The sequence below is a fragment of the Eretmochelys imbricata genome, chromosome 7 (assembly GCF_965152235.1).
Source record: "Eretmochelys imbricata isolate rEreImb1 chromosome 7, rEreImb1.hap1, whole genome shotgun sequence".
Taxonomy (NCBI): domain Eukaryota; kingdom Metazoa; phylum Chordata; order Testudines; family Cheloniidae; genus Eretmochelys; species Eretmochelys imbricata.
Genome location: NC_135578.1, coordinates 14,583,792 through 14,601,421, shown reverse-complemented (window position 1 = coordinate 14,601,421; position 17,630 = coordinate 14,583,792). Strand labels below are relative to the sequence as shown.

Sequence of the window (17,630 nt, the reverse complement as noted above, 5' to 3'; positions counted from 1 at the left end):
AGTTCATCACAGGCCTACTGTCAAGAGGCAGTTAATACAGATAAATAACCAGTCTTATGTACCCATGCTAAGAAGTTACCCACTTTGTATCCTTTCACTTCTGATTCATTATCCAGTGCTTTAACCTGATCCCAGTTCAGTATAATCTTGGAGTCAGATGAATTCCATATGATGTTTCCAGGGGGTTGACTCGGTGCTATATTAAAATATACAAAGTATTATATGGTTATGTAGCAATGTTTTCTGGCTTAATCCAGCTAAATACTTCTATGGCTTCCATCACCACAGTAGCTGAACATCCACAAAACCCGAATGCTCTGGTAAGTTAATGAGCTGTTGCAGCAAGGTATGTGTTCTAGGTCACAGCAGGTCTTACACAACACAGTGGTATAAATGAAAAGGGACTCAGTTGCTTGCTCGACATGAGTATGACCAGAAGAGAGAGCACCACCTTGAATGATAATATGAATGTTTAGCTTTCTTGCATAGCAATAATTTCAGTAGAGTTGTTTAAAAAAACCCAAACCACCACCTCAACCCCACAAAGCTCTTGCAGGAAGAACATGGCTACAGAAAAAAATCTCACAGCACCTTCAAACTAGAGAGAGACCTGGAAAATGCCAACAAGGAAAGTGCTTGTTGGCATCCCAGTGTTAGACCATGATCTATCACAATGAATACTCACGGGGCTTTTTGGTAGTGACATTGACTGGAGCACTGGAGGGTCCTGTCCCTGCGGTGTTGTATGCCTTGACGGCTAAGTGATATAATGCATTGCCTTTCAAATTAGTGATTTTTGTAGATGTTCGATTACCAAGAGTCCTGATTTTTCTAGCATTTTCTTCCTTATCTTCATGTCTCCAACATCTAACCTGAAAAAACAGAATATGTACATTTACCTACTTAAGTCAGCGTAATTGAACCTATCCATGTCTTAATTCTCCATAGCCATGGTACTGCAGTAAGTGAAATCCCGAGATTAATAATGTAAAATTTATCTCTATGGTTAACATGCCCTTAACTACTGTCAAATGGAACAGGGCCATTCACCATCCTGAAAGTGAGAATCATATTAAGACAGTGTTCCCGCTCCACTCTATAAATCTTGCTATTCTCTCCATCTTAGAGAAGACCACAACTGGAAATGTTCATAAACCCAGAGGTCAGTGCTTCTGACCTGCAGTGGACTCTGACATGGAGAAAATGAAACAATTTATAGATCTCAATTTTCAACTGAACAGCACTTACTGTGGGCTATTGTAGTCTCCACAAGTCCCTAGAAAAGACAGGTCCCCCCCCCCCCCACCCTGCAACAGACTGCTACCCATTTTCATCATGGATGACAAATATATTTTCCTTTGTACCTTAAAAAGAGACATCCCAGTGTACAGGGGGAAAACAGTGAGCAAGCACTGCTTTGGGTCATCATCAGCCAGCAGATACCCATATAAGAAGCAGTGTTTAGGTGACCTTCAATTATATATTGCTATGATCTCCTCATTGAACAGTATTAAGTCTGTTCCAGCTGATATCATATTTTATTCTCATACCTCATAACCCTGTATCCTTCCTTTACTCTGAGTCTCACGTGGAGAGGCCCAATAAACTTCAATGTCTGAAGCAGAAAGGCTTTTGGCAAAGACGCTGGCTGGAGCTCTGGTGGGTTCTATATGTATAGATGGGGGGAAAACAAAGGTCTCAATGTAGGTTCTATGCTTAACTTTGCTACAAACTTCAGGGTTTACTCCACTAACTAGAAGAGAGTGGGGTTAAGCAGCCAAAAATACTGTTTCAAATTCAAAATGGTGACCCATCAGACCTAGGAATGAATTCATTATGCCAATGTGTAATAAATAATCAGATGTCATTGGGGCACTTAAACCAGGACATGACGTATTGGTATTAGGACAAGAGAAACATTTTCTAACCAGTGAACATTAATTCCTTTTAAATCTCAGTTGAATTCTTTCAAAATTACATATTACGTTCCCATTAATATCAAAAGATTTCACTGTGACTAATGTTATTTTAATGACTATCAAAAGAATTACTTGTGACTCACCATTTATAATAAATCAGAGCAAGGATTAGAAATCAACGGATGTGTCCACCTGGGATACTAAACCCTTTCAAAAACAGTTAGCAGCATGCCTCATGCATCAGATTTCAAGACAGTGCAAAGGAAGGAAGTGCAGTGCACAGCATACTGTACCTTCTTCTGCAGAATATACAACTGTCACAGGGCTAAAAGAACCTTCCCCTTTATTGTTGTACACTCCCACTTTAACTTCATAGGGAGTGAATGGCGGCAAGCTCTCATTTCGAAACACGTATCTGGAGGCATCAGAAGAAGCTACTACAGTCTGCATCCAGCTTACTGTGCCCAAGGGTCGGAATGCCACCACGTAACCAAAGCCACCTCCATTCTGTAATTCTTCAGGCACTGTCTATAAGGAGGGCAGATCATACACAGAATAATCAGTAGTGTCAGGTATTGCCTGGATTTATTTCTCCTTCTCGCAGGCTTTCCATTCTCAGTTTGCTCCCTTTAAGAAACCCTCTCATAAATGGCATATTCCAAACAGGAAACAATTGTAGTTCTCCAGTAGGTGCAGCTAATAATTACGCCAGAGCATCTTTGTGCCAAAGATCTGCAAGGCAGCTCCTCAAATTCATATAGAAATTCCTGTATAAAACATTCTGAGCCACATCATACCTGCAGACACAACTGTCTACCCATCTTAGGGCTGTCTGCAGCCTGGTGATAGCACCTATCTCTGTAGCATATCCCAGGTAAACTAAATCTGCAGATCAGCTCCTGTTTGGTTTCAGTGAGTTTCTCATCTGCATATCTAAGTTAACATGTGGCTCCATTGTTTATACAAACTGACATCAACCATGTGTATTTACTATGCAGATCTCTGACTTTATAACCATCAAAGCCTTTAGCTTGTATGCTCCCCTCTGGCTACTCTGTGTGCAGTTTCCAAATTCCTGGTCATGGTACGTAGCTTGTTTTCAGGCAAAGAGCATAACGTGAAGTATACTAATAGCTGTAAGATAGCAGTGAGTGACATGTCATAAAAGTGATGGAGACTGGCAGGCAAATGATGTATCACATAAAATGAAGAGATTTTCCCCTTCAGGTCACTTTTGTACGTGCTGCAATTGCCTAGCTTCATATTTTTAACCTTAGAAAAGGAACATAAGCAATAAAAGCCCCAAGTCAGTAAAATTACGTGCTTTAGTCTCACTAAAGCCAATGGATCTTAAGTGTGTGCTTATGTGATTTTTCTGAGTATCAGAGTAAAAATAAAACAACTTGAAGTGACAGGTTTCAGAATAGCAACCGTGTTAGTCTGTATTCGCAAAAAGAAAAGGAGTACTTGTGGCACCTTAGAGACTAACAAATGTATTTGAGCATAAGCATCTGATGAAGTGAGCTGTAGCTCACGAAAGCTTATGCTCAAATACATTTGTTAGTCTCTAAGGTGCCACAAGTACTCCTTAACTTGAAGTGAGTGTTCCGTAATCAGTGTTATATGGATTTTTAAAAAAAGAAAAGAAAATGACTGTGTGTTGATCATTTTAGAGGAGCCTAAACTAAGATACTTTCAAAACATGATTCAAAGTCACGGATGATGGTTTTGATATCTCTCTAATATTTTTTAAAAAAAAACGTATATTGAGTGTCTTTAAGGGATTCAGTGAAACTAATTAGTCCAAGGGAAGATAAGGGTCAACACACTGAGCCATGCAGTGAGGATAAAAACACATTTGCAGATTTTTAATAATCTTCAAAAATACCTCTGGTGACTCTCGGCTGCCAGGTTACTCAAAAGAAGTGCTCAGTGTGGGCAGTATCAAATCTAGTTATATTAATGGCTAGTTTAACTCCCTCCATCACACCCCAATATGAAAATAAGAGCAGTCAAAACAATGAATATTTCACCCTCAATTGCCTTCAAGAATTTTTCATCTGTGCTTTCTTCTTCTCTAGGCTTTGTGATCGACTGAAATCAACCGCTAATGCAAGTTCTGTATGATGCACTATCATTAGAGCCACCTTCAGACCATTTACTGTTATTCAACAAAAATAGCCTGGCGCTAATCACCTACAACTCATCAAGCAAATCAGCACCTCTCAGGATTTGGCCTCTTGAAACTTATTTTATACACCAAGGTTAATTCTCTGTGGAGTGGCTGGCCTGAGTAACCAGATCAGATGATGGGCAGGTGTGCAGAGGAGCAAGAGTGGAGGAATCCTGCCCCTACCTCCCAGGCCACGGAGCTGCTTCCTGGGATGGGGGACAAAAGGATCCTTTCTCTCTCTCCACCCCCTAGCCCAGCCCATCCATGTTCTGCCATTGTCTGTGCTGATGTGCAGGGATCATTGTGGAGCTCACTGACACATTGTAGTGCACACATCCTGCACCGCCGACCCACAGCCAGCTCCACCCCCCTTGCACAAAAAATATGCATTAGTTCCATTGCTTGGAGAGCCTCCATGGAAGAACAGGCTGGATTTTAGTCTAATTGAATCAAAGGCAGGAACCTTTTCAATAAATGTGGTCTTGTGCTCTCATACACAGGTGTAAATCAGCAGTATCTTCACTGGAGAATGGAAATACAATGGGATAAAATTGGTGTGAGCAGATCATCATCAGTCATGTGCTGCACACTATATAAGAATGGCCCTACTGGGTCAGACCAAGGGTCCATCTAGCCCAGTATCCTGTCTTCTGACAGTGGCCAGTGCCCCGTGCCCCAGAGGGAATGAACAGAATAGGTAATCATCATCAAGTGATCCATCCCCTGTCGCTCATTCCCAGCTTCTGGCAAACAGAGGCTAGGAACACCATTCCTGCCCATCCTGGCTAATAGCCATTGATGGACCTATCCTCCATGAATTTATCTAGTTCTTTCTGAACCCTGTTCTGGTCTTGGCCTTCACAACATCCTCTCACAAGGAGTTCCACAGGTTGACTGTGCGTTGTGTGAAGAAATACTTCCTTTTATTTGTTTTAAACCTGCTGCCTATTAATTTAATTTGGTGACCCCTAGTTCTTGTGTTACGAGAAGTAGTAAACAACACTTCCTTATCTACTTTCTCTACACCAAATCACGATTTTATAGACCTTAATCATATCTCTCCTTAGCCGTCTCTTTTCCAAGCTGAAAAGTCCCAGTCTTATTAATCTCTCCTCATAAGGAAGCCGTTCCATACCCCTAATAATTTGTGTTGTCCTTTTCTGAACCTTTTCCAATCCAATATATCTTTTTTGAGATGGGGCAACCACATCTGCGCACAGTATTCAAGATGTAGGCATACCATGGATTTATATAGAGGCAACATGATATTTTCTGTCCTATTATCTATCCCTTTCTTAATTATTCCCAGCATTCTGTTTGCTTTTTTGACTGCCGCTGCACATTAAGTGGATGTTTTCAGAGAACTATCCACAATGAGTCGAAGATCTCTTTCTTGAGTGGTAACAGCCAATTTAGACCCCATCATTTTGTATGTATAGTTGGGATTATGTTTTCCAATTACTTTGCATTTATCAACATTAAACTTCATCTGCCATTTTGTTGCCCAGTCACCCAGTTTTGAGAGATCCTTTTGTAACTCTTTCCAGTCTGCCTGGGTTTTAACAATATTTAGTAATTTTGTATCATCTGCAAATTTTACCACCTCACCCCTTTTTCCAGATCATTTATGAACATGTTGAATAGGACTTGTCCCAGAACAGACCCCGGGGGACACCACTATTTACCTCTCTCCATTTTGAAAACTGACCATTTATACCTACCCTTTGTTTCCTATCTTTAAACCAGTTACCAATCCATGAGAGCACCTTCCCTCTTATCCCGTGGCAGTTTACTTTGCGTAAGAGCCTTTGGTGAGGGACCTTGTCAAAGGCTTTCTTAAAATCTAAGTACACTATATCCACTGGATCCCCTTGGTCCACATGATTGTTGACCTCCTCAAAGAATTCTAGTAGATTGTTGAGGCATGATTTCCCTTTACTAAAACCGTGTTGACTTTTCCTCAACAAATTATGTTTATCTGTATGTCTGACAATATTGTTCTTTATTATAGTTTCAACCAGTTTGCCTGGTACGGAAGTCAGGTTTACAGGCCTGTAATTGCCGGGATCACCTCTGGAACCCTTTTTAAAAATTGGCATCACATTAGCTATCCTTCAGTCATCTGGTACAGAAGCTGATTTAAATGACAGGTTACAGACTACAGTTAGTGGTTCTGCAATTTCACATTTGAGTTCCTTCAGAACTCTTGGGTGAATACCATCTGATCCTGGTGACTTACTGCTGTTTAATTTATTAATTGGTTCCAAAACCTCCTCTAATGATACCTCAGTCTGGGACAATTCCTCAGATCTGTCACCTAAAAGGAATGGCTCAGGTTTGGGAATCTCCCTCATATCCTCAGCCGTGAAGACTGATGCAAAGAATTTGTTTAGTTTTTCCACAATGGCCTTATCGTCCTTGAGTGCTCCTTTAGCACCTCGATCGTCCAGCCTTATAAAACAGATGCATTAATTCTCCCATTGATTTATACTTCATTTACCTCCCAGGTAATGACCAGCTCCGACTTGCTCCCTCCACCGCCACTGACGTTAGCCGGGGTGATTTCAGGAACTGTGTAAAAGAAATGTTACAGGAGGTGGCATGGAAGCACAAGTGATTAATTTTGAAGCTAGAAGTTTGATTCATTTTAAACAGAGAAAGAAAGAGGCACATGTAGTACTGGCATCTTGTGACTTTTCCCTTTTGGGACCATGAGCCTGACTATCGAAAGGAGCACAGAGAACAGATACTTTTAGTTTTTTGTAAGTGAGATGGACTATTATCCATGTATCTAGTTGCTAATTGCTTGTTTTAAATATTTATTTTCCATATAACAAGGTCCATTTATTTTCACAATATTGATTCCTGCTTTTCAATTTAGAGCCAAATCCTGCAGTCAGTAGGAATTTTTCCTGAGTTAAGACAGAGCAAGAACTACAAGATTGGATGCATAATGAACAGTCCTCGTGACAATTGCCTGGGGTGATGTCTCCAACCCTGCTCCAAGACCTTTAGGGCAGGTCAAAGGGCTAGAGCGGCATAAAGGGGCTCTGAAAGCCCCTTGGCGCAGACACTGCAGAAGACGTCTATAAGGCTGCCTTTTAAGGCTCTCCTCATGAGCACTAGTTTTAAAGGTGTCAGGGAGTGTGGCTTGTCAGGAACGAGATCATAGCACATTGTGCTGCAGAGATTATGGGCAGTGCTGTGGCGCAGAGGACAATCCACAGAGGCTGCAGTAACTAAGGCCGGTTGAAATTTTTTTGACAAAAATTATTTCTGTTGGAAATACCATATTGTCTAACCCAGAATGTTTCATGGAAATATATTGGTTTCAGTGAGAATTTCAAGACAGACCCACCCCAGAGTAGCCAAAAGCCTAGTGGTGAAAGTTGTCTCCTCAAATGTGGGAGACTCAGGTTTAAGTCTTTGTTCTGCCATATTCCAGGTGAGCGCCCTAACCACCAGCCCATTGGCTATTCTGACATGCAAGCACAGCTCTCTGTATCTTGTGTTTTTTTGTGAAAAACATTTCAAAAGGTCTTATTTTTGTTCCTTATCAAAATGAAAAGAAACCTTGAAATTTTTTGTGAAACGGAATTGATTTTTTCTGGCCAGCCCTCACCATAACTCTCACAGATGCCCCAGAGCTGTCTGAGCATGGAGTGGCCCAGGACCAAGAAGGCCTCAGGATGACTTAAAGCTACCTAAGTCTCTCCTCTGTCTCTGCACTGCAAATTCTGTGCTCTGCCTCTTAAACTACATCTACACTGCACACCACTAGTGACAGTGTGTAGAGTTAGCGTAGCTACACACCACAGTAAAAAACAAGCTGCCTCCACACTCCAGTGGGGAAAGGCTTCAGCAGTAGGGAGCTGTCAGAGCCTTTCCTGGCTGCCTTCCCCCCACTGCCAGAGCCTTTCCATGTTGCTGGAGCCTTTCTCTGTGACAGGGAAAGACTCTGGCAGTGAGACACGACACTGCTGGGAGAGGCACTGCTTGGATGTGTACAGTGCTGTATAGATTACATACCCTAATGTAAGAGTTCAGGGGCCTAAGCAGTGCCTCAGTATATACTGCCATTTATACCCATGCTGGAAGGGTGTGAAATGTATGTCCTCTACACTCCACCGTAAGGAGTGTGAAGTGTAGATGTACCTGAGAGGAGTAGACCAGAAACTCACTTCTGATCTGTAGAAAAAAGTAATCATACTGTACTCTACTAGTGTTCCCTCAGCACAAATGTGGGACAACGCAGGAATTACTAGACTGGTTCACAACAGTGATCCATCCTATCTTCAGAGGAAGCTGAATTCACCTCTCCTCAAATGCCCTTTGTCAGCTGGGCTATACAGGACATGGGGGGAATTGGGTGAAGTGTTCCCAGTCATGTACTTCTAGAAAGCATGGAATAAAGCCCATCTTGGGCCTCATTTTTTCTATTAATTCTATTCTACTCTATTTATGTGTGCTCTTTGTGAATGTTATACCATGAGGCAGAGGAGAAACTAGATAATATAGCTTATAGAAACTGTCATATAGAAAATACTTCTTAACCTTGTTCAAGGTAACCTACTGCTTATGGCAAGGTGCTTTTTAAAAAAGACTTTATTGGGCTTCCTTTCTACTACTTACGAGCTTCTTCAGTTCTTCTTTTCTCTGAGGGTCTGCTTGGTTCCCCAATCCCAATGAGGTTGGCTGCAACTGCTCGAAATTCATACTCAACCCAAGGGTTTAAACCCACCACGGTTGCAGTGAATGTCTTGCCATCAATGATATCTGGAACTGAAATATACCCTCAGGTTAGGAGAGTGAGAGTTGGACATTAAGAGCAATTACACTTATTCAGTCATTGAATAACAGTAGCCTCTTGATCTATAGGCGCAGTCTTGAAACTATTAAACAATGGGAGTACTTGTGGCACCTTAGAGACTAACAAATTTATTTGAGCATAAGCTTTCATGAGCTACAGCTCACTTCATCGGATGCATACTATGGAAAGAGTAGAAGATCTTATTATATACACACAAAGCATGAAAAAATACCTCCTCCCACCCCACTCTCCTGCTGGTAATAGCTTATCTAAAGTGATCACTCTCCTTACAATGTGTATGATAATCAAGTTGGGCCATTTCCAGCACAAATCCGGGGTGCTGGTGGTGTGAGAAAACCTGGATTTGTGCTGGAAATGGCCCAACTTGATTATCATACGCATTGTAAGGAGAGCGATCACTTTAGATAAGCTATTACCAGCAGGAGAGTGGGGTGGGAGGAGGTATTTTTTCATGCTTTGTGTGTGTATAAAAAGATCTTCTACACTTTCCACAGTATGCATCCGATGAAGTGAGCTGTAGCTCACGAAAGCTTATGCTCAAATAAATTGGTTAGTCTCTAAGGTGCCACAAGTACTCCTTTTCTTTTTGCGAATACAGACTAACACGGCTGTTACTCTGAAACCTATTAAACAATGGAAGATCACCTTGAGAGCAGAACAGTTAAGGACTATGAATCTGGGCCCTTAGTGTGTTTTCCCATTTTATTCTTTTGTCAATGCTTAATATGGGGAAGCAAAGCAGGATGTATACAAACAATATGCAGGCATTAAGGAAATCTATGCTTTAGAAATTGACTTTTCATCCTCACAGAAATACCACCGTATCCTTATATAGTCTCATTAAAAGGTAACACAACTTAGTCCTGATCTACACACAGTTTTTGTACCATATGATTATTTTGTTTAGCTGGTTATTGGTTTAACTAATAGAGATATACTGATACAAACCCTAGTGTGGATGCCTTATAGCATTATATAAGAAGGTGCCTTATAGCATTATAGCTTATTTCCCTTCCCATGCAGGAATAGGTATACTGGTATAAGCATATTTATATCAGTGTAACTATGTTCACTCTAGGTTGTATAGTTTTAACCATATTGGCTTGGTTAAAACAGTACAACTTTCATGTGTAGAGAAGGCTTTCCATACATACTGTAGCATTCTGAACCTTTTGCTCACAGCAGTTGAAACAATTATTATAAATTGTGTCTTTCACAAGAATTTGCTGAATCAAATGAACATATTGAAGAATGAGCAAAGATACAGTGGAATTTTGTTCTTCCTCTGTTGGGAAAGTAATTCCGCCAAAAGAGACGCTACTCCGGATGACGCTGTCTGTCGCCTGAAAGATGTCTTTAGAGTATGATTGTTGTCGTCATGATTGTACATCACCTGCGTAGCACTGTGTAATATATGAAATAATGGAAAGAAATATTTCCCCGAAAATACAGTGCATAAAAACTGATGAGAAAAACTGGTTGAGTAATACCACTGCAAGGTTGGCAAATCCTGGAAAGGATTAAGAAAGACCGAATGTATTGCTATTAGAGCTGGACAGGAAGTGGTTTTCCCATTCCATGAAACTTTTTGGGATTTCAGCCATTTTTCCCATTCCACCTTGAGACAAACCCAAGATCTTCTGAAGTTTTTCCGTGAAAAATGAGAGAGACGCTACCTCATAATAGCCAGGTGGTCAGGGCACTCACCTAGGATGTGGGAGACCCAGGTGAGAATTCCTGATTCAGGCCAGGAACTTGAACCTGTATCTTCCACATCTCAGGCAAGTGCCCTAACCACCAGGCTATTGGCTATCCTGGAACAGGTGGGTGGGTCTGTATCTGTCTGTTTCTCTCTCCCTCCCAGACTTGAGGAAGCTTTTCTGACAAAAGTTGTACCTAAATGGATAGGTTCCTGGAAAAGGTTTCAGTTTCACTAAATGGGCGTTTTCAGACAAAATAGTTTTGGTGAAAAATTCCCAAACAGTTGTAATCACTGTGCTGGAGGCATGAGTTATTCTGGCTGCATAGCTAACTTTACTCATCCTGTATGTTTGTGTAATGATGGATCAGTTTTTACATGTACAGAATTCTTTCGTGGCCAACTTTAGTTACTACTGACTTCTGCATTTACCTGTGTTCACTGCTTGCCATCCCACAGAAAATGGGGTCCTTGCTTGAATGACATACATAGTAATGGGGCTGTGATTATCTGCTCCTGGCCTCCAGGATAATTGAGCTGTAGTGTCAGTGATTTCATCTACTGTCACGGCTTCAGGTGGGCCTGGTGGACCTGTTATAAAATACATACAAAACAGTTCAGCTGAAATTATTAAAATGACACAATATAGCATGTGAAGGAAGAAATGTTCTATTCTTCATTTAAGATTCAGAAACAGAAAGTTCAGCCTTAGAATGGTATGGCTCTATGGTTTTTGCCTCTAGCACATAGATCTAGGAGCAGCCCTAGCTGTTTTGCCGCCCAGGGTGAAAAATGTGTTTGGCACATGCCCCTTTGCAGAGGTATAGCAAAAAAACTCCCCCAAAACTAGGAAAAAACCCACAACAGCCAAACAACTGTCCAATCAGCAGGGCAAAACAAAGGCTGGCCAATCAGAGTGGAGCAAAAACAGCCTGTCGGAGCAGAGGGGAAAAGAAGCACCCAGTGGCATGGTGGAGCCCCATGGAAGTTGGTGCCCAGGGCTACCGCCCAGTTTGCCCAGCCCCAGAACCAGCCCCACCCAGACCTACCAATGACCTTAGTGGGAGACCAGCAGTGCAGCGCATGGGCAGTGTAGCCCATATAGAAGAGAATTACTACAGTTGAAGTAGACTTTACAGGAGAGAATTTAATTAGAAAAACACATAAGAATGTGCTTAAGTGCTTTCTAGACAACTTAAACTCATGCTTAAATGATTTGCAGAATCAGGGCTTTAAAGCGATGGTACATCTAGTTCAATCATTTCCCTGTAGTAATAATCCAAAGCAATTAGTTTAGTATTTGTACAGCACTCTGTGTGAAACAGCTATTATCACAAAGTATTCAATAGCAATGACCTGAAAAGAAATAACCCAAAGAACCAAATGTCCAAAAGAAGAAACACAAAAGTTTGGTCTCCTAATTCCAAGAAGTCAGACTCCTCCTCTCTACTAACTACTGAAGTTGGAAAATCTTTGCTTGATAACCATTTGGGTTTCCTCTGGTGATAAAACAGACAGCTTTCCTGCAAACTCAAGCCATGATTTGGATAGGCTGAGATTGTATGTGCACAGGAAAGGCCAAAGACCCCAAATTTCTGATTTCCTTCTATAAAGAAGGAAGGCAGAAGTATGATACAGATAAAGACCTATTTAAAACCTGGTTAAGAGAAGGCTTTACTAGAGCCGGTTGAAATTTTTAAAAATTCCATGACATTTCAAAATTCTAAAATAAAAAAAAAACCCCATACTACATTTTCACAATCCTCTTCCCTCTCTCCCACCTCATTTTTGCCGACTTGTAAGATTGGTGGATGTGTTTCAAATTTCAAAATTCAGCAGAAATTGAATTACAAGATTTTCCAGCTTTTAAATCTATATGATTTAGACCAACACTGTACAGATTCAGGCCTCTCACCTCGTACCTTATTCAAATACACAATATAATATCACTTTCGATTACCTGCTGTAAGACTTGCTTCTTTCGCAACCAGCCTGGCCAAGTGTCTTACAAATTAGACAACAAACCCTCCCCAGTAACACAAACTTTAAAGCAACTGCTGTGGTACTTTTTACTTCCAAGACTCTGGGAGAATACAGTTCTCCTTAGACAAGATAGTTTGATAACTTCGTAGACGTTCTTCCATGTTATACTAATTAAATCTATTGAAAACTAGAGACACAGCTGGGAGAGAAGGGAGAGAAGAGAAACTGAAATTAAGATATTGATCCACCATCACTTCAGCAATGTGTGCCTGTTTTAGCCGCCAGCATGCACAGACGAGAGACGCTGTCATTACGTGGCTTCAGAATGAATGGAACTCTAAGCCTGTGATGGGTGGCTTATTTGTTATTTATACAATGCCATGGGTATGCTTTTCAGTATTGTCTTGTCAGTTTTTCTTGTTTTTTATCCTCTGACATAAGGTACCTAATTTATTTGAATTCTAGATGTGAATAACACACCATATCTAATCTGTGTTATTAATATAACTTAATTTGAAAGGCTATATTGTACATTTATTAAAACTTTATTTCTTTGCATTTATTAACACACTTTTATGGGATGTATTCTCTTTCTCCATGCCTATCCCCATAGTATCTTAGTGGCTCTCTCCACAGGAAAATTTTTTGTATGCCCCAGTAAAGGGGGAGAGGGAAGAACAGAAAAATCTATCTTATGTTTTTATACTCTCACCCACGATCATAGTATCTGAGTGTCTTGCTTGAAAATTGGTAGCTATAAGTCCTTAGTAGGCTTCATGGAGTCTCTGGTTTACCTCCTTTTTGGAGCTCAAACTATGGTTTGGTGTTTTTTGTTAAATTTGTTTGTTATAGGTTTTTATATTTTATTTTTATTTTTGGGAGGTATAGGGTGGCGTCTGTGTGGTAAGGGTCATTCTGCCTATTATACAAAGGAAAAAAATATGAACAAAATGTCAGTGTAGTGAGAAGGAAACTCATCTAGACAAAGCACAGACCATGTGAGCATTCAAGGAGGTCTTGAAAGAGCCAGCATTCTTACTCATGCAGGGATGCTGTCGTTTTGGGAGGTAGTCTCTCCAGCATAAGTATGGAAGGGCGGAAAGTAACAGAGCCATGACCCTCCTGCTGTTATGAGAGTATAGACCATAACCTTCCAAAGGATGACTCCCCTCTTCTGGAAGATATATAGATCTTTAACAGCATGAGGGTTTGAACATGGGCCTACAGGTCCCCAGGTAGTGCCCAGACTGCAGTGGCCTTCTGGCAGCTTACTGAAACCAGTGTAGAAGAGGACTGGCAGAGCTTTAGCGCACTCAGGGCCACGCCCACAAAATCTCCTGATTGGGGGAGATGTCTGGCCCCACAGATTGGCTCAGATGCACAATTTAAGCCATCAGGAGGCCCAAGAAATTATCTGAGCAACTAGGTGAATCCCTGGCTGGCTGCCACTTTGGACCCTGCCTAATTCCTGGTTCCTGTCCTCCTTATCCCAGACCTTCCTCTGCTCTCAATTTCTGTTTTCCTACCTCGCTCCAGCTTCCTGCTCTTTTGCTCTACCTACTGTAGTAAGATGAGGACCTGAAACATAAACCCTTGGTATCAGAGGCTCGGTGTGAGAACTGAGGCCTGAAGTAAAGTAATGGTCAAGACTTTGCTAACATAAAGCAAAGTTAAGCTGGGAGCCAAAGGCAGGCCCCGCTCACAAAAGTTGGCAAGAAGAAGGCAGTTAATTGGACGTATTCACATATCTAAGGGGTATCAAGTACTAATAGGATACACAGGTGGCGGGATGGCACCAGAACAGTCCAGTACGAACACATTCCACAGAAATAATGAGGAACAGGCTGACCCATCCTAAAAGACAGGGTCAAAAGGGTAATATGACGGATAGAGTTGCTGGTTTGAACCAACACGTACCAGGAGAGAGGCAGCACCCCAATACGTAGAGGGGTTGTACCTTGATGTGTCAGGAGTGATGTGTAACTTGTTTGTACCTGTGTATAAGAATGCATCCCTGAGTGGATGTCTTTGTCTGGCCTAGGGGGAAGTGGTAAATCCCACCACTGACTGAGCCGGTCCATTGTCAGGGACCACATATGTATTAGCAGAACTGTAGACATCCGATCCGGGGAGCTAGAGACTGTTTCGTTTGGCAATAAACCTGGCCGGGCGCCTTTGTACCTTATCGGAGTCTCTGGTCATTGGCGGTTCTCTTGAGATCTGCTGTGTCAGCGATCTGCGCAGAATCGGGACAGCACACATGCATACAGCCGACTGTTATCAACATTGAAAAGAGCAGAGCACCACACTGGTGGCATCTGACAACACTGGTGACCCCAATGGCTGATCTGGTGAGTAAGCGAGCTGTCTGTTGTAGGAATCAAGATCTAATATGACAGAAAACCATGAGCTAGGGGACCCCTTTAGCCCCTCCCTGCAAATCCCCAAAGAGTTTAAAAAATATTATGGGGAAGAAACATGTAATGTAATTTGTAAGGCTAGGGCAGAGACTGTAGCCTTAAAATGTAAAATACTACAAACTATAACCATGGCTGTTAAATGGTTAAAACAGCACACCACAAAATTGGTGGGGCAAGTAACAGTAACAAAGAAAGAGTTAAAAGAATCAAAAGAAGCTACACAGCCCTGGAATGCTCCCACCCCCCTTGCAGGATAGCAAGCAGCCCAGAGACAACCAACACAAGAACAGAATAAAACATTGGAAACAGCTGTAAGGAACCTACAAAAAACACATGTGCTGTCCCCTGTTATAAGTATTGGTGGTAAACAGCAGGTTCCAGGTAGCTACCCTGTGCCTGAAGAATGGAGACAGAAATGGAAAAAAGAGGCCCTCGTAAAATTAAAAGATGAAATGGGGTCCACTGCATTGCAACCACTACCTTATGATAAAAGCCAGGTGCTGGTAAAACCTAAATCGGGACCTGGACTGGTGCCTGTCAGAAAGGGACAAGTAAGTGCACAGATGGAAAAGATAGCACACAATACTTTCGCTGAATTGGTAAATCAAATGAAGAAAAAAATGGTACAGTTCACAGAGCACATTAGGAGACAGGAGCTGCGACTGGATTGCAGGGGAGTGAATAAAAAGGAATTTCAAAGTCAGAAACTAAAATTGAGCAAGTTAACACCTAGAATTGATGCATTAACATATGGAGTTGCCCAAAAACAGTTAACTGCAGGAAAAAAAAGGGCCCTCCTGCAATCTGTTTGGCATGCAGACAAAAGCAACAGATTCAGGTTTTACAAGAGCAGATAATTACCCTCATTCTCATCTCAGAGCCAGGATTGAAACCCAGTGTGCGGTTTCCCAACTGCTTTGACCCATGGAACCACACTCCACACTCAGCTAAAAATATAACCTCCTTTCTCAAATATTTTTACATACCAGTATGTTTTCTTTTATATCCTTTATCAGTTTGCTAAACTTGCTGCTGCTGCCTGTACCTTAAGAGTTAATTTCTCTTGGCTCAAGTCTCACTACCTTCCTAGGACGGTAGCTTTTCAATCCCCCCACCCCCTTGTTTCCTGCCTCTCCTCACTTCGACTCTTTCTCTGTGTTAAAAGTTATAGTTTTTGCAGAAACCTCCAAAAGATAAAGCAACTGAAAATAGAACAAAACAAGAAACAAAAAGAAAACAAGGTAAAAACTTTACTTTAAATAGAGCCAGTAAATTAATTAATAGATTCATAGATACTAAGGTCAGAAGGGACCATTATGATCATCTAGTCCAACTTCCTGCACAACACAGGCCACAGAATCTCACCCACCCACCCCTGCGAAAAACCTCTCACCTATGTCTGAGCTACTGAAGTCCTCAAATCATGGTTTAAAGACTTCAAGGAGCAGAGAATCCTCCAGCAAGTGACCCGTGCCCCATGCTACAGAGGAAGGCGAAAAACCCCCAGGGCCTCTTCCAATCTGCCCTGGAGGAAAATTCCTTCCCGACCCCAAATATGGCAATCAGCTAAACCCTGAGAATATGGGCAAGATTCACCAACCAGACACCCAGGAAAGAATTTTCTGTAGTAACTCAGATCCCACCCCATCTAACATCCCATCACAGGCCATTGGGCCTATTTACTATGAATATTTAAAGATCAATTAATTACCAAACTCACGTTATTCCATCATACCATCTCCTCCATAAATTTATTGAGTTTAATCTTAAAGCCAGATAGGTCTTTTGCCCCCACTGCTTCCCTTGGAAGGCTATTCCAAAACTTCACTCCTCTGATGGTTAGAAACCTTCGTCTAATTTCAAGTCTAAACTTCCCAATGACCAGCCTTCAGGAATGCTGGAATTATTCCTAACTTTCTTGAAGATATGGTGGCCAAGTAACAGAAATGCACACTCTGCTTCTAATCCTAACCACTCACTAATATTTTAATCTTATTTCCATATAGCACAGTTTTAAAATAATCTGAAATATAAAGTAATGCAAATTCCTTGTTACCAAATTAATACAATAAATTTGGCAAATATTAATATATATTTTATCCATTTTTGTTAAAAGTTTTAAATCAGGTAATAACTTGTTTATTCAAATGTTTAACCCTTTTTATTTTTTATTTTTGTTTGCCTTATTTGAAAGTTTAATACCCTCAAAGTATTTGCATGGACCTGTATTTAAAATTTATTTTGGTTTAATTTTACAGTTGGCTTAACTTTATACGCTTTTCTTTTATGTTATGTTATGTTAATGGGAAGCAGTGGTTGTTAAAGTTTGTGCTTCTAAACAGTTAACAAGAGTGAAATTGGTATCACAAGCAAATTAACTCTAAAAAGCTTATTAAAAATTATGTGATTGTCTTTTGCTAACACAGAATGTTCAGCAGGAAAAAAAGCAATAAACCTTCTCACAGAAGATTGTGAGTATTTATTTTAGCAGTTAAGCATTACATTTAATAAAAAATATTAGTAATGCACCTCAAATGAAAATGACTGTCTATACAACAATTGCAAAAGTATAGCTTGTGTTATAAAAGACTTGGTCCCTATTATG

General features: G+C 41.0%; 1 protein-coding gene across 1 annotated transcript in view; it reads right to left on the bottom strand.

Moving 5' to 3' along the window:
- Positions 1-17,630, bottom strand: part of LOC144267326 (contactin-4) — a 234,188-nt gene that overhangs the window by 5,112 nt on the left and 211,446 nt on the right. Inside the window, exons 13-19 of the mRNA XM_077821196.1 lie at positions 11,055-11,213; positions 8,725-8,874; positions 6,593-6,663; positions 2,213-2,447; positions 1,551-1,666; positions 686-872; positions 84-196 (exon numbers count right to left, since the gene is read on the bottom strand). Of these exons, the coding sequence (XP_077677322.1) occupies positions 84-196; positions 686-872; positions 1,551-1,666; positions 2,213-2,447; positions 6,593-6,663; positions 8,725-8,874; positions 11,055-11,213 (1,031 nt within the window). The remainder of the gene's footprint in view (positions 1-83; positions 197-685; positions 873-1,550; positions 1,667-2,212; positions 2,448-6,592; positions 6,664-8,724; positions 8,875-11,054; positions 11,214-17,630) is intronic.